The sequence below is a fragment of the Rattus norvegicus genome, chromosome 8, assembly GCF_021556685.1.
Source record: "Rattus norvegicus strain SHRSP/BbbUtx chromosome 8, alternate assembly SHRSP_T2T, whole genome shotgun sequence".
NCBI lineage: Eukaryota > Metazoa > Chordata > Mammalia > Rodentia > Muridae > Rattus > Rattus norvegicus.
This window is the reverse complement of record NC_141541.1, coordinates 72936482-72962435: the sequence shown is the minus strand read 5'-3', so window position 1 is coordinate 72962435 and position 25954 is coordinate 72936482. Positions and strand designations below refer to the sequence as shown.

The following is a 25954-nucleotide window of genomic DNA, read 5'->3' as shown; positions in this document are numbered from 1 at the left end:
GAACCCAGGGCCTTGCGCTTCCTAGGTAAGCGCTCTACCACTGAGCTAAATCCCCAGCCCCCCTAAAACTATATTTTTATTTTGTGTGTGTGTGTGTGTGTGTGTGTGTGTGTGTGTGTGTGTGTGTGTGTTGTAGGAGTCAAAGGACAGCTTTTAGGAATCAGTTCTTTCCTCCTAGGTCTCTAGGATTGAGCTCAGCCCTTCAGGCCTGGTGGCAGGTGCCTTTACCTGCTGAGCTGTCATGAAGGAGATGCACAACACCTCTGAGACAGAATCTCAACAGAGGGGCCTAGAACTTGCAACTTTCTGCCTCAACCTCATGAGTGCTGGGCTCACAGGTGCTGCCATCCCCAGCTGTAGGTATGGCCTTTATTGTGTTATGTTTTTCTTGTTTTGTGACACTGGCTGGCCAGGAACTCACTATGGAGACTAGGCTGGCCTTGAATTATAGAAATACTTGCCTCTGCCTCCCAAGTGGGATTGAAAACATGTGTAGCCACACCTGGGCTAGTGATGGTCTTTACAACGTTTCCTTTACAGAGAGAATGTTAAACAGCAGTGGACTATCCTTAAGGACTAAGACTTGATTAAGTATGGCCACACTCTTCCACCAGATCTCATAAACAAGGCTAAAGCTTTGTTTACCGTGAAAACATCCCTAGTTCCTCTGTAACCCTTCTTTGTGACCTTGGATTTTACCCTCTCAGTTGAGTTTATACTCACCAAATAGGAGCAGTCCTGTGATCTCAGATTCCTCAGCAGATCTCTATTTTTTTTTAAAAGAGTTCTCTCTGAGACGTTCCTAGTCGTGCTCTTGGCCACACCTTTCTTTCTGAGACCCTCACTTCCTTTCAAGCATAGAGCTTAAACTCTATACTAAAATCTCTTCTAATAAATTCTGATTGTCTCATATTGGCTCATCCTGAAAGGTTTTTCTGCAGCAAAGCCAAGAGTCAGCTTTTCTCAGAATCCAGGTCCCTAATAGATAAGGGAACTCCTCAGACAGCTGGTGGCAGTGTGGAAGAACGTCTAGTCCCTGCTGACAATCCTCCTTTCCAACTTTGGAAAGACCGTAAGGACTACCCTGAGCCTACTCAGATAATCAAAGATAATATTCCTGCTTAAGGTCAGTGATTAGCAATTTGAATTCCATCTGAAGGCTGAATTCCTTTTTCATGACCAAACATCTGCTTCCTAGGAATTATTAGGTGACTATGCCTCTGCGTGAGGAAGTGGGAGTGGGAGGGGGCCGAGGAGGACAGCAGGGCTAGCCTGGGCTACATTATGCGAGTGAAACCACCTCAAACAACAATAAGAACAAAACAACTCTGAGGAGACGCTGTGGCAAATTTCTTGAGTCTTTAACACTGATATTCGCTAGAATGGAAATTGTCATTCTTCTTCTGTTAAAATTTATTTAATCGGGCTTAGTTCGAAGGCCAGAAAATAGGACTCAAGATCTTGATGAATCCTTACGAGGAGGGTGGGCGAAGTTCTCTTAATGACATCTGGAGATAGTGTGAGAGATTTCTGGAGAGATTGAGTGGGTGAGGAGTGCGTATCCTTAACTGAAGCTGAGGGTATAAAATTCCAGCAAAAGGAATCAAGGAGCAAACTTCCTTCAAGGCTAAGAAAGAACTAAGAGTTTAATTACTAGGTCTCCATGTAGCAGACACTACTGAATTGAAGAGATTGATTAGTGTAGTCTTCATAGGTAAAGGCTATATGTGGTTCAATCCAAAAGCGGATATAACGAGGTTATTCTATTATTTGTTATGAACTAATGTAGTCAAAATGAATTAAGAGTGATAAGAAAAGAGCAGGTTCCACCGAGATTTGAACTCGGATCGCTGGATTCAGAGTCCAGAGTGCTAACCATTACACCATGGAACCAGCACGAAGGCAGCATAGCCTTCGGGTGTCTAATACTAACAAAACTCCGCCCCCAACCGGAAGTCAGACCTACTCCTCTCTTCCCTGAATGTTGGGTGAAAAACAAGCCAAAGGCTCTAAGGAGCGTCTTAAGATTGTTTTTCCTGTAAGAGTTCCCAAGCCGTGTGAGAATGTGGAGTCTACTTCAGCGAATTCCACCCTGCATAGCTCATGGGCGGGGTGCCTTTTCTCCGGAAGTACTTTCTGTGAGGGGCTGGGGCCTTTCGGAAGTGACGCAGACAGGGCGGGGCTCTTCACCGGGTCCGGCCGCTCAAGCTCTTCGCTCGGGTTACCCCTGCAGCGACGCCCCCTGGTCCCGCCGCCGTTACCACCGCCGCTCCCGCCCCTCAGCTCCTCGGCCGCGCCATGGGCACCCGCGACGACGAGTACGACTACCTCTTTAAAGGTGAGGCCGTGGACCACCGATAGCCCATTTGGGGCCGGAGACACTCCCGGGGGACCCGCGCAAGGCCAGCCCTGCCCAGGACAGAGTCCGCCTGGGCGCTTCCTTCCTGCCGCCCCGACGGGGGTCCCGCTGCTCGTCCGGGTACCCGCGCCCTTGGGAGGCCTGTCAGGCCGCGGCGCCCCTCGCTCTGTGTCCTCCCGGATGGCTGCGCTCCTCACGGCGGTGCAGTTCCTTCGGGCGTCTCGAGCCCCTCCTCTTGGATGCTTGCTGCTGGTCTCACATCCCCCTCTGACAGGCCCCTGCCTTTGCTAAGTACCTATATTGGGACGCCCACTGTCTCTATGGGTTTTTGTATTTTCTTTTCTGTTCGTTTCCCTTTCCTTCCCTCCTCGTGAGCCTTTCCTGGGATTCGGCCAGATTCGCCCGTCCCAGGGCCCCCACCCCCATCCCCGCAGACCTCGAGGTCAGTACCCGCGGACTGTCCCCTCCCTCCCCACAGACGGGCAACTCTGAGTCTCTCCTCTTCTCGTAATGTTTAGCGCTCCGGTGCGACCTGGCTTGTGGGAGGGAGAGAAGGGGAGGGTAAGAGGGGCTGTCCATCACTTCTGGCGTTCGTGCACTTGTCGCAGTGTCCAGCAGGCAGATGACTTCCCACCTCGCGGGGTTTTTTTTGTTTGTTTGTTTGTTTTTTGTTTGTTTTTTACCCCTTTCCTTCTCTTGTCCCTGCCCAGCTAATCAGACCGGGATAACTCTTTTATTTGGCTTACGAGAAGGGGCTGCGGATGGGTGGTGGCTGTTATCCCTGCCAGACCTGAAGGCCCAGTTTCTGAACAGGAAAGGTTGTGCGCTGCACAAATACTAGCTAGCTTATCACTGTGGACTGGTTGCTTCCTGCTGCAATACTGGGAGGATCCAACAGGAAGGGAAGAACCCTGGTTGGCCACATACCTTTCCCAAACCGTGGGAGAGGGTTATAGTGGTAGCGTGCTCTTTTAGTCAAATCAAGAATTTATTACGGGGGGGGGGGGATGTGGAATCGGCAGACGAGAACATGGATGTAAATAGAGACTTGCTTATTGGTCGAGTCTGCGAAGAGGCCAAAGTGAAAGGATACAGTTCTCAGCGAAAAGAGAGTACAGTGAACGCTTTCTGTTCATGAATGCCTTCTCACTTTCGCAGTCTTGCTCTGCTCCTGAATTAGAAGGGCGGCCATCAGTAATTTGTTGAACAAAGATCATTACCAGAGAGGAAGAAGCCCTTGCTAGCAAAGCTTTACTGTGGAGGGTGGAGTTTCAAGAGTGTTAAGTGTGGTGAGTGTTCCTGACTTTGCCACTGGGTGCTAAGAATGATTGACTAAGTGAAGAAGCAGGAAACATTTCCAAATACTTTACAAGTCTTGGCATATTAGCTGCTGGTACACCCTTATCATTATTTACTCCTCGAAATATGCTATTTATAGGGTAAGTACCTTCAGTGTCTACCCTTACTACCATCTTGGAAAGAAATGTATAGATAAGAAGGTACCAAACTTTAAAAATACAACTAGAAAAGCCGGGTGTGGTGGTACAGGCTTTTAAAATCTCAGCATTGGGGAGGAAGAGGCAGGCAGTTCAGTCCAACCTGGTCTACAGAGTGAGTTTCAGGATAGCCAGGGCTACATAGTGAGTCCCTGTCTTTAAATAAATAAATAAATAAATAAATCAAAATTAAAACAAATAGGCCTGAGATGTTTATTTAAGGCATCTGAGATTATGTGAAATTACCTAAATCCTAAGGTTTAGTCAGTCAAGGGAGGCTTTTTTTTTTTTTTTTTTTGGTTCTTTTTTTTTTTTTTTCCGGAGCTGGGGACCGAACCCAGGGCCTTGCGCTTCCTAGGTAAGGGCTCTACCACTGAGCTAAATCCCCAGCCCCAAGGGAGGCTTATTTTTAAGTATTTGTAATGGCATTTGGTATGTGAAGGTTGGTTATAGAAAGCTGTTTATTTTTCCCTAAGAATGTTAATTGATCCTAGATTGGCTGGAGGAATTAAAGTTTAATTTTTAGATTAGACCATCCTTTGAACAATGAGAAAACACAGGGGTTTTATGTTTCTTTGCCTTGTGACCTTGGAAAAGTTAACTTTTTTTTTTTTACATTTTACCTTTTGAGATTATGATATAATTATACTATTTCTCCCTACTCAACTTTTTGAGCCTTGGTTTCCTCAGTAAAGGAAATACTGTGAAACTTTTTGGGGAATGAGATAATAAGATTTAGCTCTTGCGAGGACTCAGTAAATGGGTATGAGTGAAGTGACAGTTCTTGTCAGACTTTTGAGCCATAAATCTTTATAAAAATTTAAAAATTGTATTTATTGATTTGTGTATGCTAATGTGTACTATAGCACATGTGTGGGTAAGAGAACACATTTTGGAAGTCAGTTTTTTCTTCTACCTAGACAGTCTCAGGGATCCAACTCGGGTCATCAGCTTGCATCAGCAAGCATCTTTACCCACTGAGCCACCTCACTAAATAGTAAATCTTTTTAAATTAAGGAACATGTAAGTTGTAATAAAGAAGCACAGAACCTAGGAACTCCTGAATTATTTCATGTCTACGTGGGTTCTGGTTTTATTTTTTGTATACTTTGCCATGTGAGACTGGGTGTTTAAAAATTCTGCTGAGATGAGTTTCCACTTTTTAGAAACTGCTACAGGATATGAGTCACTCTATTTTTTATTTCAACACTGATTACTTAGCCAATTTTTTACTTATACAATTATTTTAAATGATTTCGTTCTACAGAGATTTACTCCCTGAGATGAACCATAGCATTTCTACTTTTGGGAAGACTAATCTAGCACACTTAGAGTTAAGGAAACTGGGGTTTGTACATGGAACATGAGCGTATTTATTATGTGGAGTGGATTAGTCTAACTGGGAATGTAATGTGGGCAGATGAGGACAATGCTAAATTATGAATTCTTGAAGATTAATTTTTACTTATGCTTTGCAGTGAGACTTTGGGAGTTTTATTTCTTAGAAGCATGGCTGTTTAAAACCTGTTAACCTTGTACATAAACCAGTGTGGTTAAGGTGCTGTGGGGCACAAGTGAGATAGCTGAGTAGCAGGACAGTCAGTGTGGCACAGTGGGGTGCAGAGTCTCCCCCTCCTGGCTTTTTCTCTTGAGTCTCATTGAAGTCCAGGCCTCATGAGTCATCAGCTGATCGTCGGTAGCACCGTCTTGAAGTTGAAGCTTGGTTCTTTTCTTTCACAACTTTGGTTTAGCAACTCAGATTCTGATGAATCTGGAAAAACTTATCTAGACTTCAGCCTTATTGATGCATTTTATTTTAAAGACTTGGTGAGGGTTGGACTGTGAATGTGGTTGAGAATAAAAATCTTCCAAGCTTTTGAAAACCAGTGTGAAAATAGTGATTTCAGTTGGTAAATTTTAAAGCTAATATTCTGTAGGTGAAGTGAGAAGTTAAATTTTAGTCCAGAAATAAGCGTACTAGAGAAATATAAAACTAAATGTGGGCTGAGCTTGGTGGCTTATGCCTGTGATCACACAGTACTTGGGAGGCTGAGGCAAGTGGATAGCCATGATTTTGAAGTCAGCTTGGGCTATAGAATGAGACTATGTTTCAGAAACAAACAACAAAAACAATAGCAAAAATACTTAAATGTGGTTAAAGATAGAAACTAAATTAAATATAAATATATATATACACACACAGACATACTCTGCTTTTACAGTATTTAACGTTTTGATATTTGTGGTGTGTATAGTATATAAAGCATGTATGTAAACAAATTAATATTATTAGGTTGAGCTTCAGTAGATGAGGCTAAGTTTTGTGGGGGCATTATATTTAGGAATTATATTGCCATTCAGTTTATAGATATTGTTATGTCCATTCAGCCTAGGATATTAGTAATGGATATATAAAAATTTACTGGAACTTCCTTTAATTTCTTTTTGCATTTATTTATTTACTTATCTATGTGACTATTTGAATGTTGGGGGGTGTGCTATGGTGAGTGTGGAGGTCAGAAGTCTGTCCTTTCTTTCTACCACCAAGTTTGGCAGCAAACTTATCTGCTGAGCTATCTTTCTGGCCCGGAAATTGATTTCTTCAGTTGTTGGATATGAATGCACAGTATCCCACACTTTTGAGAAACAAGGGGCTGGTGGTAAATAATAACTCAGTGATAAATCATGTGCTTAGCATTGGCTTTAGGTTTTTAGATTCCCAGCGCCACTGGTGTATATGTGTGTGTGTGGGGGCAATTAAATGTTGTCATCTTAATGAAAGTATTTTTGCCTTGAAATTGTTTAATTTTGAGTCCACAAAGGTCCATTAAGTTTTTTTTTAAAGATTCATTACCAATAACCAATGAATTCTCTTTTGTTTGTTGGATAATTCCATCCATCCATCCAGCCAGCCATCAGCCAGCCAGCCATTGAACCTAAATAGATCACTTCTTGCTTTGGTTAGGAAAAAGAAAGAGCTCCCCTTATCATGTCACATTTCCGTATCTTTTTTTCATCCTTACAAAACTGGAATCTTCAGTCATTTAAGACATCCTTTTTCTTTGACAAGTTGCTAGTCTTTGGAAATTTTGTCAGTAACTAGTTGATATAACTATTTTATACTATTAGAACATTTGTGAATTTTGAATTGTTTACAAACTATTGCTATTTTTTAAGTAATAAAATTAATTGGTGTCATGGTGGGGGGTTGTTCACTTAGTATGGTATAAAGATTTGACCTTGATGAGATGGAAAATTTAGTCATTAGTTAAAAGTAGAGGTCAAAACATGAGCCAGGGAGCTGCAGAGATGGCTCAGCGATTAAGAACACTTGTTCCGGGGTTGGGGATTTAGCTCAGTGGTAGAGCGCTTACCTAGGAAGCGCAAGGCCCTGGGTTCGATCCCCAGCTCCGAAAAAAAAACACTTGTTCCTGTTGCAGAGAGAACCTTCATTCAATCCCAAGCACCCACAACCATTTTTTTTTTTTTTTAAGATTTAATTCTTTATTATTTTAGGTATATAAGCACACTGTCGCTGTCTTCTGACACACCAGAAGAGGGCATTGGATCCCGTTACAGATGGTTCTGAGACACCACGTGGTTGCTGGGAATTGAACTCAGACCCACAACCATTCTTAACCCAAGTTCCAGGTGACATGACAGGCATGACTGTAAAATACATACATGCACGTAGGCAAAACATTCGTACACATGAAATAAAATGAAAAACAGGGGTTGCGGATTTAGCTCAGCGGTAGAACACTTGCCTAGCAAGCACAAGGCCCTGGGTTCGGTCCCAAAATGTAAGGATGGCTAATATTTTAAAACAAAACAGCATGACTTAGTACTGGAGCTTCTGTAGGAAGTGTACACTGATTTCTGAAGGTGTTTCCCACCAAAAGATGGTGTCACCCACGTGCCATGCTCACCTTTGCTTTTTGACTTCAAATTGTGAGTGGTTTCTGAAGTACTATTTGAATTGGAGTGTCTGTGAATTAATTAGATGTCTTCTAATCTCTGGTTTTTCCTTCTGCACTATTTCATACCTCAAGTGAGTGAGTGTTGATGCTAGTGTGTGACCAGAAGTGATTCAAAGGAGATTTCCAGTCTCCTTCCTCCCTCCCAAAGTCTCATTTATTTATTTAAGTTTTTTTGGAGATGGGGGGAATGGGCTCATGCCATGGCGTTTATGCATAGAAGTCTAAGACAATTGAAGGAATTGATTTTCTCCTTTTTACTGTGTGGATTCATGGGATTGAACGCAGGTCTTTAGGCTTGGCAGTAATTGCCTCCACCAGTGAACCATCTTTCTGGCCTAAGTTTCTGCATCTTCTTGGAGTGACTGAGGATTGCTATTTAGGAAAGGTGTAGGAAGTTTTGACTGAAGCCCAGAGTGGGTTCTTGGCTGGGACCCTCTCCCTGCTCACACCCAGGAGTTGTGATCTGACCATCTAACTTTTTATACTAAGAAACAACAGTGAATGTATCTTATTAATAAGGAGGCTCTATTAATGTTGCTGGGATTCAGCTTCATACCTAGTAGTGGTGTTCGGAAACCAGCCTCTAATAATTCTGTAAATTCAGAGTACATTGTTTCTGTTTTCATGACCTTGACATCATTTTCCTGGTATCCAGTAAAAGCATTTAATGTCTGTTTGTTAGGGTACTCTCTCTGACTGACTACAAAGACAGAATTATCTTCTTTGTTACATGGAGTCACTGCTGCTGGGATTTCTTGCTGAATCAGCTGGTAAAGGAAGCCAGAAAGATAAGCATTTGATAATGCATGACTGTTCTAGGGATAGTTGTGAGTACCGTGACAAGAAAGGTGTGCTCTCTTTTTCCTTTGGCTAGAGTGCAGTCAGCCTCCTTTCTACACACACCACCAAATCCCAGTCTTTTGAGTAAAACATGACTTATTAGTCTGTGGCCTTAACCTTGCATGTTGATTTTCTAGTCTGATGCCTAAATCAATTAACTAGTTAAAAAGCATTACTAGTCAACCGTAGAAATAAATACAGTGTTCGCTAAAATACCAACAAAAAATTAATGCAGGGAAAATGTTATCTGTTCAGATTCTGTAAACCTCCAACCCCATTTTGATCTTTAGATTTATGTTTTAACCCAACTTGTCTGAAGTTGGGCATGATGGCACACACCTATAATCTTAGCATTGTGGAAGCTGAGGTAAGAGAGTTTTGTGAGTTCTAGACCAACCTAGGTTCCAGATTGAAACCCTCTCTTAAACAACTTGTTTTTCAGTTTTCTGTTTTACCCAGCCCCCACCACCACTCTCCCCTCTCCCTGGGAGACAGTGTTTCTCTGTGTAGCCCTACATGTCTTAGAACTTACACCTGTAGACCATACTGGCTTCAAATTCAGAGATCCCCCGCCCCCGCCCGCCCCGCCCCGCCCCCGCCCGCCCCGCCCCGCCCCGCCCCGCCCCGCCCCCGCCCCGCCCCCGCCCCCGCCCCCGCCCCCGCCCCCGCCCCCGCCCCCGCCCCCGCCCCCGCCCCCCGCCCCCCAAGTGCTAAGATTAGAGGTATGTGCCACTGGCTGGCTCTGTTTCTTTTTGTTTGTTTGTTTTGTTTTTTTGATATAGGGTCTCACTTTATAGCTCTTATCGGCCTAGAACTCACAAAGATCTGCCAATCTCTGCCTTCTAAATGCAGTACACCAGTAAGTACACTTCTTTTTTTTTTTTTTTTCTATTTTTCGGAGCTGGGGACTGAACCCAGGGCCTTGCGCTTGGTAGGCAAGCGCTCTACCACTGAGCTAAATCCCCAACCCCCAGTAAGTACACTTCTAAAAGAAGTACACCATGCCTGACTCTGAAATTTTTCTGTGTGTGGGTGATTTGGTCTGCAGTTATATCTGTTAACTTCTTGTATGCAGTATGGGCAGAGACCAGAAAAGGGCATCAGATTCTGGAACTGAATTACAAACTGTTGTCTGGAGTTAAAGTATTGTAAGCTACCTCTGGGTACAAGGACTCAAACCTTGGTCCTCTGAAAGAACAGCCAGTGTTCATAACCATTGAGCCATCTCTCTAGCCCATGAAGTCCCCCCTCCCTTTTAAAACATTTCTTAATTACATTTATTAGAACTGGAGAGGTGACTTAGTGGTTAGGAACTGGCTGGAACAGTTTCCAGCACCTATATTTGGCTGTTCACCAGTATCTGTAACTAATTCCAGCTTTCTTCTCTTCTGGCCCATACACATAGCATACATACTCATGTTTATAAACATAGAAAATTATATTCATTCACTTGTGTGAGTTCTGTAGTAGTATATATTTAATCTCAGTTGGGGGTTTCTACCCCGCCCTAGATCATTTAATTCCCAGATAAAAGACACAAAACTTGTATATTTATAATAAGCCTTTAATGCACTAGCGCTGGGCAGATATCTACCCTCTATGCAATTAAAATCTACTTCCCTGTTAATAACCTTGAGTTATAACTTGCCATGTTCCATCTAGGCAGCTCTTAACTCCAAGTGGTCAGCCCTCATGGCCATGTTTACATGACTCACCCACCATGTGGCGTGTTCTCTCACCTAGTGGTCTCTCCTCAGACCCCAAGTCTTAGAACCATAACTCTGCCTCTCTTCTTCCCAACTATAAGCTATAGGCATCGTTATTCACCAATCAGGGATAACTTGTGTTGGGGGGGGGGCACAAGGTCACATAGCATTGCTTGGGTCTATACCTTGTCCCTGGGGGCAACCAGTGCCAGTATTTAGTATTACAAAACATAGCAACAGACCAAACCTCAACTGAGTTCTGTGCTCAAGTGGAGACTAGGGCAACTTTTGGAGTAGGCTTTCTTCCACTGTGTGGGTCCTGGATATGGAACTCTGTAGTCCTCAGGTTTGGTGGCAAGTGCCTTTACTTGCTTGCTAAGTCATCTCACCAGCTCTATTGGAAGAGTTTCAAAGTAGTCACACTTGAGGTGAGAAGTTATTTGTAAATAAACTGCCTTCTATAAAATTCATAGGAAGTATAATCAAAATTCATTTTGAAAATTTTTTTCAAGTCCTAAGTGAAAGTGTTTGCCCTCCTTCCTTGCTTTGGCTTTGACTCAGTATGTCAGAATTGTGAGCTTCTTAGGGCTCCTGTTTGTCTGCAGAGAGGTGGGGTGCCCCTGTGCCGGTCTGTGAACTGTAACTATTAAAGATGATTATAATTTCTATGAGCAGAGCAGCAAAGCTTGGAAGTCTCATGCCTCATGTTTTAAGTGTGTTTCGGCTCTCTATCCCCCCAGTCTTTACTGACAGTAGTAGAACATACACACTTTCCTACTCGATGCACTCGCTGACATCACACGTTGTTATTTACTTTTCAGAATGCTTTCTAAGGTAGTGAGGTTGGTATAAGTTAAAGGTAATTGGTGTTTGCATCGGTGCCTACAGTGTCCTATGATAAAAATGGCATAATTGCATTTTTAAGGGCTGGGAATATAGCTCGATTTGTCAGGCTTTTACTTACCTTACATGAGTAGGGCACTGGGTTTGAGTTCCTAAATAGGAAAAAAATAAAGAGGGGGATTTTTTCTTTAGATTGGGTGCTATATCTGATCTGTGCTAAATAGATGAAATGTGAAAGTCATTATGAAGACAGTAATAGATTAAGAAGAGTAAGTGATTGGTTTTAATTGATTGGTCATGGATGTAAACTATTAAGCATTATGCTTCTTTAAAAATCTTTGGTTTGTTTATTTTGAAGCCAAACATCCTATTAAAAGCATGTTAGTATTCTGAATGTGCTTGCCTTCATCCAGCTTATATTATTATTATTTTTTTTTGTCTTCTTAGTTGTCCTTATTGGAGATTCTGGTGTTGGGAAGAGTAACCTCCTGTCTCGATTTACTCGGAATGAGTTTAATCTGGAAAGCAAGAGTACCATTGGAGTAGAATTTGCAACAAGAAGCATCCAGGTTGATGGGAAAACAATAAAGGCACAGATATGGGACACAGCAGGGCAGGAGCGGTACAGGGCTATAACGTCTGCGTAAGTTCATGGTTTTCAGTTCTGTGTAGGTTGGTATCAAGTGAATTGCTGACTTTATTTAGGTATTGGGAAGGAACAGTAGTCTTCCCTTAACCTTACAAGATGTTCCACCTGCCTTCAACCACAGATTGTATTGAACCCTATATGTTTCTCTCTTTTTTTTAAAATTCATTTTATTTTATTTTTATTTTTATTTTTTTCAGAGCTGGGGACTGAACCCAGGGCCTTGTGCTTGCTAGGCAAGCGCTCTACCACTGAGCTAAATCCCCAGCCCCAATTCATTTTATTTTTATTCATGTTTTGCCTGCATATGTGTGTGTGTACCATGTTCATGCTTAGTATGCATGGAGGTAAGAAGATGGAATCAGACTCATTGAAAGTATAGTACTTTCCAATGGCTGCGAGCCGCTGTGTGGGTGCTAGAACACAAGCCTGGGTCCTCTACAGTGACGGCGAGTACTCTTAGCTGCTGAGCCGTCTTTGCAGCATCCTGTACCTTTTCTCTTAGTAGGCCCTTTTTTCTTTGTCATGTCCTAATTGCTTTTGGGGGCCATTATTAAATAAACTAAGGATTACTTGAAGACAGAAAAGACCATAAATACTGGGATGGCTACAAAGTGACTTTAACAGGCAGGTAGTTTATATAGTGTGGGTACATTGGAAAAAAGAATGAGTCATGTGCTGGCCTGGATGAAGGGGAACACTGAGGAGTTTTGTCACAATACTTAAAATGGTGGCAATTTAAAGCTTATGAATTATATATTTCTGGAGTTTTTCATTTAATATTTTTGGCCTGTGGACTACTAGGTATAAAACCTCATATAAGAGATGACTACTGTCTACCATATCTGGGGTGTGTGTGTGTGTGTGTGCACGTGTGCGCATGTGTGCATGTAGATCTGGTCTCACCTTGTAGCATGGTACTCATTATGTAGCCCAGGCAGGCCTCAGACCTCCAGCACCCAGGACAGTTATGTGTCACCACCCCTCATGTGATATTAGGAATTTTCAGAAATGTATTTACAAGTTTGTATTATTATTTTTAAAAATCTCTTTGTGTGTGTATTCATGTGTGTTTCTATGGATGAGTATATGAGAGCACAGAGGGAGTGTATGTTAGTGTGCATTTATACCAGTTACTGCTGTGTGGGTAGAAGTCAGAGTACATCCTTGGAAGATGGTCCTCACCCTCTTCCTTGTTTGAGACAGACCGTGTTTGTTTTCAGTGCTATTTATGCCGGGATAGCTGGCCTGAGAACTTCTGGGATTCTCCTATTTTAGCACCCCGACTCCTCAACTCCCCCATATCAGGAGGATGAGGATTACTGAGTGCTAGCTGCCATGTCAGCTTTTACATGGGTTCTGGAGATTTTTAACATCTAAGCAGATCTTCATGCTTGAATGGCTTTACCCCCTGAGCCATCTCCCCAGCATTATACCATCACATTTTGGGTTCTTTCTGGTGGTCATTTCTATTTTGTGATTGTCTTCTGAGAGTTACATATGTTTCTGTTTGCAGATACTATCGTGGAGCAGTAGGTGCCTTATTGGTTTATGACATTGCTAAGCATCTCACATATGAAAATGTAGAACGATGGCTGAAAGAACTGAGAGATCATGCTGATAGTAACATTGTTATCATGCTTGTGGGCAATAAGAGTGATTTACGTCATCTCAGGGCAGTTCCTACAGATGAAGCAAGAGCATTTGCAGGTTAGTAATATAAACTCCACAGTAGTACAGTGCTTCTGCATCTCTCAGTTTGAACAGTACATCTCTCTTCTTTAACAATGTTCTATGTGAGTCTGAAAAGTAGTATGTCAAGGAGTGTCGGAGACTGACAAGGATGTCCCTACTTAAAAGCTGAGCACTTTGGGCTTCTTATAGGATCTGCTTATTTCTAGCTGCCTTTCTGGTAGAGGAAACTACCAGAAGAAAACAGCACTGCATCGGCTAGGAAGTCATGATGTTGTATTAGTGAAAATATTGTGAGTATTTTCCTGTAATTTAAAATTTTTCAAATAGAACAGAATTCTAAATGAATATGTTTCTAGCTATGTAGTTGCTAGGGAGGATGGTTAGGGGTGGAAATAGTGGGATGTTTGATAAGTTTACTAAATTTTGAATAGTTTCATTCATTATTATTGGCGGTATTTATTTATATGCAGAAGTACTTAGAAGATAATGAAAATTTCTTAATGTTACTTTTAACTTACTGAAGTAAAAGTAAAATAGTGTTCTTATACCAGAAGTTGGTACCATTTAGGTTTTTTTGTTTGAGATACTTTCTCATGTTGCCCAGGCTGGTCTTGAATTCCTGGCCATGCCGAGCTAGGTCTTAGCTTTTTTATCTTCCCTTTTGTGATTACAAGTTTATCAGATCTGCTGTTTTAAAACTTGGAGAAAGCTGGGCAGTGGTGGTGCATGCCTTTAATCCCAGCCCTCTGGAGGCAGAGGTAGGCAGATCTCTGTAAGTCCCAGGCCAGCCTAGTATACAAAGGAGTTGCAAGACAGCCACGGCTACACAAAGAAATCCTGTCTTGAAAAATCAAAAAAACAGCTACCAAAAGACACCTTGTGGAAAATTGGGGAGGTAGGTCTGTGATAGAGGGCTTGCCTAGCATTGGTGAAGCCCTGGATTGGATCACCAATCACCAGCACTATTAAACAGTAATCAAAATTTACCAGACTGAAAATTTTGTTTCTCTTCACAGAGAAGAATGGTTTGTCGTTCATTGAGACATCTGCTCTAGATTCTACAAATGTTGAAGCTGCTTTTCAGACAATTCTAACAGGTGAGGCCTGGGTTTTCAGGTTACACCAGTGGGAACTGGAGTTTTAGGAAGTGAGTTAAATAAATTAGTTATGATTGTTGTGCCATCTGACATGACTATCATTAGACAACTGTAGCGTGAGATCCTTGTTGCGCATAGCTACAATTCTTGCACGCTCACTTCAGCCATTGTGGATTCATTTGGGGAAACATTCTTTGAAGATAATTTGTTCATTTCCTTGTGTTCAGACCTCAGTCTATACTTCATGTCAAAGAGACAGAGTTATTGTTCCTAGGTATGTTCTTCTCCTTTTAAAATGTACTTTCATAAGGTAAATACTGAGATCCTGACCATAGAAAGATGGAAATGCCTCTTGAAGTTAGAAAACGTTTGGCTGGAGAGGTGGCTTAGCATTTAAGGGTACTTTGAGTTCTTCCCCAGCACCTGAGTTGTGTCTCAGCACCCAGGTGTGGGGGCTCCCAGCTGCCTGTAGCTCTAGCTTCAGGAGATCCCCATGCTTAAAAAACATCTTAAAAAAGAAATTAGAAAAACCTAGGGAAATTACATCAACAATTTTAAGTGGAGAAAGAAAGCATGGATACCTCTTCTGAGATAGCAGGAGTGTGTTCTTTGTTCAGCCCAGTCCGCACGTAGGAAGGTTTGAATGAGTGCATGGCCAGGGACAAAGTTCATGCTATTTCGGAATGTGAGTAACCAGGTCAGCTTCTTGGAAAAGAAGACATTTCTTCTGACTCATATTTACTTTGGCTTTATTAGAATAAACAAATTATTAGTATATTTGATCCATTAGGAAGTACTTTCATAGATTGTTTTTCAATACACCTAAATTATACATTACTTTTAAGAACTTATGAATTAGAATCTAGTCAACACATAGTAAGAGTCTTATGTGGTGTTCTGATAAATTGATATATAGAATTGTTTAGTTTCCTATTGCAATGTAACAAGTTTTAATGCTGTATTAGCACTTGTATTAGAGATGACCAGAATTTTAACTTTTAAAAAGTATTTTTTTATTGTTTAAAGAAACTGTGTGTAGTAAGCCCAGGCATTTAGATTATGGAGTGAAAAGCCTGATTCTTCCACTTATTTTTGGAGCTATAATATTGAGCAAGTTATTTATTCTTTCAAAGGCTTTAATTTCTTCATCTGTAAAAGTTGGATATATATGTTGGGCTGGAGAAGGGCTCAGCAGTTGGGAGTACATAGTTTTCCAGGAGACTGGAGTTTGGTTCCCCGTACTCATACCAGGCTATGTAACCACCTGTAACTCCAGCTCCAGGGCATCTGACACGTCTTCTGGCCTCCACGTACACATGAGAACAAGAACACATAGATATACACATGTACACATAATTTAAAATGAAGTTTCTGATACATCTTGGTGAATTACTATTGTCTTCATGAGAGAGCTTGTACTTTTCAGTTTCTGGAGTGTGATTTGATATGGCTTAATTGAGTTTGTTATTGCTAGGTAGGCGTTTTTGTTGTCTTGTTTGTTTTGTCTTTATTCCATAGAAAAGACTGAACTGTCACTGATACTTCAGTATTTCCCCAAAAAATATGAATTAATGCTTGTCAAGGTATTAACTCTTCTTGGTACATAGCAGACATTTGATAAATCAGTACTTAAGTAGCTATTAAGGAAAATCAACATGTTAAAATACATGGAAAAAAACAACTTTTAAAAATAATATAAATATTGGTGATTTGAATGTATTTTATTTAAAACAATCCTTTTTCGTTGTTTTGATTTGTGTCTTAGTTGTGTTGCAATTGCTGCAGTGTAACCTTGTGACCAAAAAGCGGGTTGGGGAGGAAAAGTTTTATTTAGCTTACACTTCCAGATCATAGTCCATCATTAGAGGAATCAGGGTTGGAACCTAGAGGCAGGAGCTGATGCAGAAGCCATAGAGGGCTTCTGCTTGCTAGCTTGCTTCCCATAGCTTACTCAGCCTGCTTTCTTACAGATCCTAGAACTACCAGCCCAGGGATGGTGCCACCCACAATAGGCTGGGCCATCCCCCACTGATCACTAATGGAGAAAATGCTTTACAGATGGATCTCATAGAGGCATTTTTCTCAACTGAGTCTCCTTCCTCTGATTATTCTAGCTTGTGTTAAGTTGACACATAAAACCAGCCAGTACAGTTCAGTTCAGTTCTGTTTTGTTCTGTTCTGTTCTGTTCTGTTCTGTTCTGTTTTGTTCTGTGTATTCCTGGCTGACCTGGAAGTCAGAAATCTACCTGCCTCTGCCTCTGGAATGCTGAGATTAGAGGCATGCACCATTACCAGCATAAAATTGTTTTTTGTTATCTGAAGAATAATCACTATGGAGCTGGAGGGGAATAGACAGTTTGTGGCACCAGCAGCTTTTTTAAAGAATCTGTTCTGAGTGATCTCGCTGCAGATAGTTTTAAGTTTGCAATATTTTATTGAATATACTGTATGCCTACAAGTCCCACTTTCCTTCTGTTTTCCACTGTTTAGGCCAGGCCAAGCTTGAATGTTCAGAGATCCACCTACCTCTGCTTTGGAAGTGCAGAGAAGAAAAGCATGTGCTACTACACCTGGCCTAATTTTTAATTTTTTTTTAAAAACCACGTTTTATTTATTATATAAGGTATGGGGCCATAGTGTTCACAGTGTGGTAGCCAAAGGACAGCACCTTTTAGCATGTGTGTCATGGGGCAAGTACTCAGGTCATCAGGCCTGGTGGCAGGTTTCCTTTATCTGCTAAGCCAAAATGTAAAATTATTGGAAATGTTTTGTAGTAGATCCACACTTTGCTCACATCTGAGTTGTCTGGTTACTTTTAGAAGTAAGTCACTAGAGCCAAGGTGGGCTGATCAATTACTGCAGTCCTGCTTTTAGGTGCAGCTTTGTTTTTTCCACCTCAAGTTCACCAGGAGATTGGGTGGGGGAGGGGCAAACTGTTAGGGATCCAACTCTGTCTTGAACACTGTCCCAGCTGAGTTCATCCCTAAGAGATGATTTTTAAACACTGTTTTTTTATACCCTTTTAATTTTAACTTTATATTTTGGCAATTTCAGAGTTGATTAAATCTTACAGTAATAGCATAAAGAATTTGTGAGTACTTTTACTCCATTTCCTTAATTATTAGTGTTTTTCCTTCCCATTTACTTCTCCCTTCCCTACGAAGATAAACACACACACACACACACACACACACACACACACACACACACACACATATACTATGTGTAAGTAAGTGCTGTGTGTACTACCCTTTATCCCTAAGTCATTTTTATTGTTGTTGGGTATTTACTAGAAACAAGTACTTTCTCTGTCAGAACCATAACATGATGATTTAAATCAATAGTTTGATAGTACATCAGTCTTTAGCTACAAACCTTACTCAGATTTTGTCAGTTGTTCAATTGATAAAAAAAACAAAAAAAGAAACCTGGACTCATACTCAATGCTGTTCAGCTGTCTGGTCACTGCTTGGCAATAGTCCTTTAATTTTCCTTTCTTCATCAACCTTGGTATTTTTGAGAGGGACAGATCAGTTGTCATTTCTTGGATTGAGTTTATCCAGTGTTTCTTTATGGTTAAATGCAGGTGTATAGCTTGTGGTCTGAACACCATAAAGGTGGTTCAGCTCATCATGTAAGAGGCTCATGATAATGTTGTTTGTCTTACTAACTGGTAGTTCTGACTTTGAACTTCAGTTCAGGTGCTTTTAGCCAGATTTCTCTGTGTAATTAGTAAATTCAAGGGAAATTTCTAAATTGAAGACTAAACTCTTAATTCTATGGCTGAAATAATTTTAATTAATGTAACATACTGGTTCTTTAAAACAAATCTAAAGCCATTTAGGGGTACACATCTGCAGTCCCAGTACTTGGGAGGCTGTATGTATGTGAGGTCAGCCTGGACCATATAACAAGACCCTGTCTCAAAATAAAATAAAAATAAGGGACTAAAGTTGTCAGGTATTAACTTCATGGAAATATTGAAAATTGTTAATTTTTCATATTTTTATTTATTTCTGTGTTTACGTCTGTGTATATGTATGAAGACCAATGCAGGAGGCAGGTCTTAACTTCTACCATATGGGTCCCAGGGATGAAAGAAACTTGGATCACTTTTACTCATTGAACTCCCTTGCCAGCCAAGAACTGAGTCTGTTTTCACTAGGGGCTAGTAGCTTTGTTCTCACTTGCTGCAGAAAATGTAGGACTATTTCAAATGAGAATCTTTTTTGACCTTCAAGAAATGTACATGATGAACAGGCGATTTGAAAAGCATAATAAATAAGAAGCTTCTGTAGAGGCTGGCGTGGAATTACCCAGGCTCCTCCTGGGTTTTAAAACTTTTGAGGAACTAAAGATGTTTTTAAACTTTTTTTTATTTTGTGTATGCTTACTTGAGTATATGTATGTGTACTACATGCCTGAGGAGATCTGAGAGGGTGTCAGATCCCCTGGAACTGCAGTTGTAGGTGACTTCAGCTTCCTTGTGAGTGCTTGGAACAGAACAGTGCTCTCCGCCAGAGCAGCCAGTGGTCTTAACACCTGAGCCATCTCTCCCTCACCCATGGAACTAATGACTTATATAACCCTTCTTGTTCTTTAATTTGGAACAGTTGTGTCTAATTTCCTTAGAATTATTTTGCCAGCCAGTCCACGGTTCAGGTAGAGTACAAAAACAGACTTCATGTCTTTTTAGGTAGTTTGTTTTTAAAGCTATAATATATTAGGATTATGTCTAGATCTCCTATAGCAGATTCTGATAGAAGAATAGACAAAGCAGGATTGCTTTTTTCTAATTGTTCCTAACCTTTGGGCATCTTGAAAAGGGACTGCATGGAAATTAACTGAACACATTCGTTTGGTTCTAAAGGAGAACAGGCCCCTGAGAGTGAAATAAGGAACCTACTTCTGACTTATCACATTTCTGCCCCCTCCCCCATGCTGAAGTAACCCTTTATAATCAGACCCTGCTGAACAGTTCATGTTTGCTATTTTCTTATCAAAGAAAATAACACAAGAGATTTGAGTACATTAGTTGTAAAACTCTTTAGAACTGTTTAGACAGGATTTAATTCCTTTTGTTTATTGCCTTGTTAGTGTTTTTCAAAAGTAGATACATTTTTGGTGACAAGAGAAAGCACAGCAGTGGCACCATTTCTAGAAGAATGCAGCACTTGTAGACTGTCACAGAACACTGCTCAAGTTTCTTGCTTTGTAATGAGATCTCTTTAATTATTTACCTCTCTTTCCTCTAAGAAGTCTCCCTTTGTCTCTCTTTCAGTGCTGTATGCATTCTTAATTTATAGAGGAGTTTCTGGTGTTTTGGATTTGTTTTCCTAACTTAATCTTCAGAACAACTTGTAAAGAAGTTAAAACTTAACAGGGATCACATATTTAATGTTTTCTTTTCAGGAAGATGATCTATCTAGTTAGGTATTAATGGATAACGTAAAGAGTGAGTGGTAGTGAATGGTATAGTTTAACCACAAGTAGTTGATTCTCATTATTCCTTAGTCTTGAGCCTCAGTCAGGGAGCTCTACTTCTTTGCCCTGGACAGATTCCTGTTCCATTCTTTTCTATTTTCTTTTCCCTCCCTCCCTCCCTCCCTCCCTCCCTCCGTCCTCCCTCTCTCCTTTCCTCTTTTACCCCTCATCCCTGTCTTCTCTTCTTTGAGATAGTGTATCACTGTGTAGCTCTGGCTGTCTAGAACTTACTCTGTAGATGAGGTTGGTCTCAAACTCATAGAGATCCACCTACCTCTGTGTCTCAAGTGCTGAGATTAAAGGTGTGTGCCACCAAATCTGGCTTTTTTTTTTAAGACAAGTTTTTAAATATTTATTATCTGTCGTGGTGGGGCTCATTGAGTGCCACAGTGTGAGAGCGAAGAGCAGAAGTCAACTTGCAGGAGGTAGGCAAGGTTCTTTCTACCAGTTGGCTTCTGGGGATTGTGCTCAAGTTGTCAGGATTGGGGAAAGGTGCCTTTATCCACTGAGCATCTCCCTGGCCAACCCTATCTTTCCCCCAACACCATACCCTTTGTAGTGTTGTTATTAAACTTTAATCAATAGCTTGTGTTTATTGTATTCTTTCTCTCCTGATGCTGTTTCACCTTTGAACCACTACCAACCTTCTCAGACAAATGAGTGCTTTCGTTAGTTTATCTATTAACACGTGTGTGTGTCCGTGTGCACGCTCACTGAATATGTGCTTCGTGCGTGTGGGTGATGGAAGAGGTCAGAAGAGGGAGTCAATTGCAAGCCACCTGCTGATAATTGAACTCAAGTGCTCTGGAGGACTAGCAGGTTCTCTTAAGCACTGGGCCATCTCCAGCCCTACTTACTAAGTTACTGTTGCTTTACTTTAGGGAAATTGGTTTTGTTAATTTATTTATTTTTAATTTATGTGTATGAATGCTTTCATTTATGGATATGTGTACCACATAATATACCTAGTGCTCATGAAGGCCAGAAGGCATTGAATTCTATGGAACTGCAGTTACAGTAAGCCTTCATGTGGGTACTGAGAACCAAACCCAGGTCCTAGAAGAGCAGTAAGAATTCCTAATTGCTGTGACATCTCCTCAGTACCAAGAAATTGATTCATCCCTTGTTGTATGGCTTCCTGCTTACCTAAAACAGAATAGTTCATACTAGCCTGTTTTAGTAATAACCATCAATGTCTGTTTCTGACCTGTGACCTTTTTTTATTACTTTGAAATAAATCCCACATAATATGTCATTTCATTTGTATTTCAGAATATATACCTAAAAAATTGGGACTTAAATAACAACACAGCCACTAAGAAATTCATAGTAATTCCTTATGCCATCTGTTAATCTAAGCAATAATAAACAGTCATGACTTTTTAAAAATCAACAATTTAAAATAGGATCCAGATAATGTTTGATAACATTGCTACATTATAGTTGGCTGATGTGTTTTGCAACTTTTTTTTTGGTGGGTGAGTGGCACAGGATCTTTCTACATACATAGCCTTGGCTGTCCTAGAACTCAATATATTGACTAGTTTGGCTTCAAACTCAGAGATCTGCTGTCTGCTTCTGCATTCCCCAACCCTGCAACTTGAGTGTACCACCATGTCCAGCTTTTTTGAAACATTTTGACCATGTAACTTTTCATGTTTTCTTTTTTTTTTTAAATGGTGTAATTTTAACATTTTATCTCATACAAACAACGCATGTTCCTACATAGTCACATTGTAGATCTAAAAACCAAGTATGTCTGTAGTGTTTCTAATGGGCAGCTCTTATTCAGATTTCCCAAGGGTATTAATACACTTAATTAACAAATATTTATTGAATTGCCTTTTGATGTTTTTAATGACAAGGTCTCACTCTATAGCCCTGACTGGCCTGGTACTCACTCTGTAGACCAGGGTGTCTTTGAGCTCACTGAGATCTGCGTGCCTCCATCTCCTGATTAAAAGCTATGGCTCCATGCATAACCTTGGGTTTTAGTTTTTATATAAATAGTTAGCTACCTAATACAGGTAGCAGGGATAGAACATTCATGCTTATCTGAGTCTGCATTTCTCCTATTTCTGCTTGAGCAAATTCACCAAGAGTTGTTTTGTCAGGGACACATGGGACCTGCATAGGAGGAGTACATTATGTCTTTCCTAGTACATCTTACTGGAAGGCTGATTATATTCGATTGCCCGTTTGTAGAGTTTCCCTACTTTTTGATGATATTGCTTGGGAAGGAACACTAGAAGGCAAGATGGAGGCCTGTGTTCTCTGTTCTTGAGAAGTGGATTGTTGTTTGATTAGGTGGTGCAGTTCAAGGCCACTTTCAGGGAATTTACTGTAGGTACTGAGAGACGTTCAGTGATACGTACTTGGATGAGTAGTTCCTCAAGCATCAATTCTGGGGACCTAAAGCACCAAATAAAGCCAATAGTTTTAGGCTTTAAAAGATAAATGTTTAGTGGAGGACTACAAGATAAATCTTGATACATGTCATAAAAGTAAAATAGTAAAGGTGTATGTTAAGATGATCTCTTTTGAATAATTAAGTGTAATTTAACCTTAACTCCAGACGTAGACAGTGGTGAACAGAGGGCCCTTTCTCTGCTGATGCTCTTTTGGATTTTAATGTTTGAGAAGTTGTGTTCTTCCCTACAGGACCTAGAAAACAGCTAGGTATATCTGATAGTGTAGATTTGTTTCTTTACAAGTGTGAACCTTTGTGGTGGACTAAGTATATATTTTAAGGATTTAATTCAGATCCATGCCTGTAACTATGGAAGTGTTTAATGCAGTTTAGTTAACAGCTGAAGTTTCCCCTCTGAAATGGTAGAACCTTGTTACTCTCCTTATGTAACACAAATTGTTAAAAATAATGCTTTAATTCTAGTTAATGGCTATTTGAAAATAAAACCTTACTTTTTGAGACAAAGTCTCCAGTACCCCAGGCTGTTTTTGGAACTTGCCGTGTAGCTGAGGTTGGTCCCGAACTCCTTATTCTTCTGCCTCCACCTCCCAAGTGTTGGGATCACAGATGTGCACTACCATGCTTAGCCTAAAAATAAAATGTAAATGTGTATGTTTCTGTTCTGTGTATCTTCTGTCTCTTTGACACAAAGTCTTCATGGGTTTACACACACTGTTTCTGTTTCTTTTGTCATTCAGAGATATACCGCATTGTTTCTCAGAAGCAAATGTCAGACAGACGTGAAAATGACATGTCTCCAAGCAACAATGTGGTTCCTATTCATGTCCCACCCACCACTGAGAACAAGCCAAAGGTGCAGTGCTGTCAGAACATCTAAGGCGCCTCTCTCCCCTAGACGGCTGTGTATAGTCCATTTCCCAGGTCTGAGATTTAAATATATTTGTAATTCTTGTGGTCACTTTCTGTGTTTTATTACTTCCTTACACTTAAGAATCTTCCCATGTCTTAAGTCTTTGATTTGGCTTTATAAAATCCTCAACTTTGTCCTGAATGACTGCAGTTCTTTTTCATGCTATGGCTTCTCTAGCCTTAGTTTAATAAACTGAATGTTTGAAGTCCTCAGTTATTGTTTACTCTTCATCATGGAAGCCTGTCACTGTAGGACAGAATAGAACTCAATCACTTGAAGTTCAGACCTCCTATTGGTCCTGATTAAATCTAAGACAACCTTAGAAATAAGCTATTGTTTTGCCTCAGAGCAGCTTGTAAGACATTCTCTCTAATACAGTACATCTGTTGACAGATCTAAGGATTGCCCTGTAAACATAACAGCATTTTGAGAGCTTGAAGATTTCCCATTGCGGAAGTCAGTTTCTAAAATGCCTTAATAGGTCTGTGTTGTAAATTTTTTCTTTAGTTTTTGTAAGCATCAAAGATTATGGGGATTTTTTTTCTGGAAAAGAATTAATAAACACAAAGGACTGTTATGGTTTGCATAGGGCGTGGTTATGTGGTCAAAGTTACCCTGCTGCCTGGTAGTCTAGTAGACTTCTGTCTGAGGTGTCTCTGTTGCAGTGATCGGCAGCCAGAGTAGCTTAACCAGTCTCCTTTCCTGGCAGTAGATTGTGTGGTATTTTTATTGCTTGTGCAGTAACTAGCTTATGCTGGTAATATCACATTTTGAAGTGTTAATTTTGTTTTTAAACCCGTCTAGTAAGTGAAATGCAACCTAATTTTATCACCATATTCACCAACCAGCATGGGTAATTATTTTAACAATGCTTATATTTGAGTTCTGCAGTGTATAATGGAGTATAGTTCAATTAATCCTTTGGTTTTAGTATGTCTAAAGAATACAATGAGAAGTTAATTTATGCTCAAGTGGTACCACTTAAAGGCATGTGTTCTTTTAGTATGTAAAATGAAATAGTACCTTGAATTTAAGTAGAATGTACTTAGGCATTGTAGGGTCCTGAAATAGATTTTTCCACTACATAATTGAAATCAATGGAGCAACTAGTTTCACATTAAAATGTACACACTAATACTTAGTTTTACTTCCTTGTGGATAATATTAAGCACTTACTCTGAAGTTTTCTGAAAGTTAACTGCAAAGACATTATTAAGGATGGTGGGATACCTGCAAAAGCTATGTGGGCTTACATAGATGACTGTGTTTCATGGTGAAATCTTCTGTCTTTTGCAGTGCTCATGATGTGTGGGGAGCACAGAAGGCATTGCTATAGTCAGTCATCTTGTTTTTCTTTTGTAGTTATTTGTTTTAGTGTATTGGTTATAAAGATACTGTCTATTTATAAATTGCTACTTTGTATTTTATGCATGCTCTGTATTTTGCCTATTTTTTTTAGCTATTGATTTGGAGTATATTCTCATCCTAATAAACAGTTATAGGGGGACAATTTCCAGTGTTGTCAGATTACATTTTTCTTCTGAATGCTTTGGATGTAGCCATGAAAATCTTGCTTCTGATGGGTGAGAAGATAAGTCCTTGCATTGCTGAGTAAGCTTGGATTGGGGGCAACAGTCAGTTCAGGTAGACTTTAGATCTGCAGTTCAGTTGTACTCTTGAGAAAAATATTTCTAAAAATGGTGGTGACACAGTCTCTGTACTTTTTTTCTAACAGTGTCACTAGACACAGCAAAAGCTTCCATCTCTACTAAAGTTTACAATAAATTTATAAAACTAAGAAAAAGAAATTATGTAGTGAATGAAAATGACTTAAGAGTAGCCTTTTTTTTTTTTTTTTTTTTTTTTTAAACCAAGAATAGATTTAGATGCTACTTGCACACGGTGGATTTTGGGAGACCTCCAAGCAACATTAGGTATTAGAAAGTGACATTGTTTGCATGTCAACAAGAGTTCATGTTGCGTTAGAACTCGGGAGACAGTGTCCCAAGTAAGAAGCATTGCAGTTTTATTTACTTGGACAATTTTAGACTCAAGGCAATTTGGAAGTACTTTGGTGCTTGACTCTATTTTTCATTCATTTTAACTCTAGGTGTTTTTCTTAAACCTTTTATATTCTCCTGAAAAGCCAGTTAGCCATCATACCTGGTCCTTGTTATTCAGAAGTGCTGTGCCTTTTTCTGTAGTTGTCTCTATGTCAGGATAAGTTATCTTTAGCCATTCTAATGAGTATGCTAAATTAGAATTGTAAGCAGAGGTTTCAACCAGTGTGTTCTTTGCCATATATCCTTTAAATTCTGGAGTTTGAGTCATGCATCTGAGCTAGTCTTAGTTCTTTGATTGTTAGGAAAATGAATATTTTAATTTTTGCCATTTCTGATTTATGTTTATAAAATCCAAATGCTGTCTGTCAATGGTGTGAGCTGTTGTGATAATTAATCTCTTTAAT

At 40.2% G+C, this 25954-nt stretch overlaps 1 protein-coding gene and 1 non-coding gene across 2 annotated transcripts; one reads left to right on the top strand and one right to left on the bottom strand.

Annotated features, from left to right (window-relative positions):
- Nucleotides 1-1821: 1821 nt before the first annotated feature.
- Nucleotides 1822-1893, bottom strand: Trnaq-cug5 (transfer RNA glutamine (anticodon CUG) 5). The gene has a single exon. It is a non-coding gene; the product is annotated as a tRNA-Gln (tRNA).
- Nucleotides 1894-2233: 340 nt separating this feature from the next.
- Rab11a (RAB11a, member RAS oncogene family) lies at nt 2234-24999 on the top strand. The gene is given in 5 exon segments (NM_031152.3): nt 2234-2338; nt 11672-11867; nt 13387-13580; nt 14582-14662; nt 23315-24999. Coding segments are annotated over 5 exon segments (651 nt in total). The 5' UTR covers nt 2234-2298; the 3' UTR covers nt 23455-24999.
- Nucleotides 25000-25954: the final 955 nt, after the last annotated feature.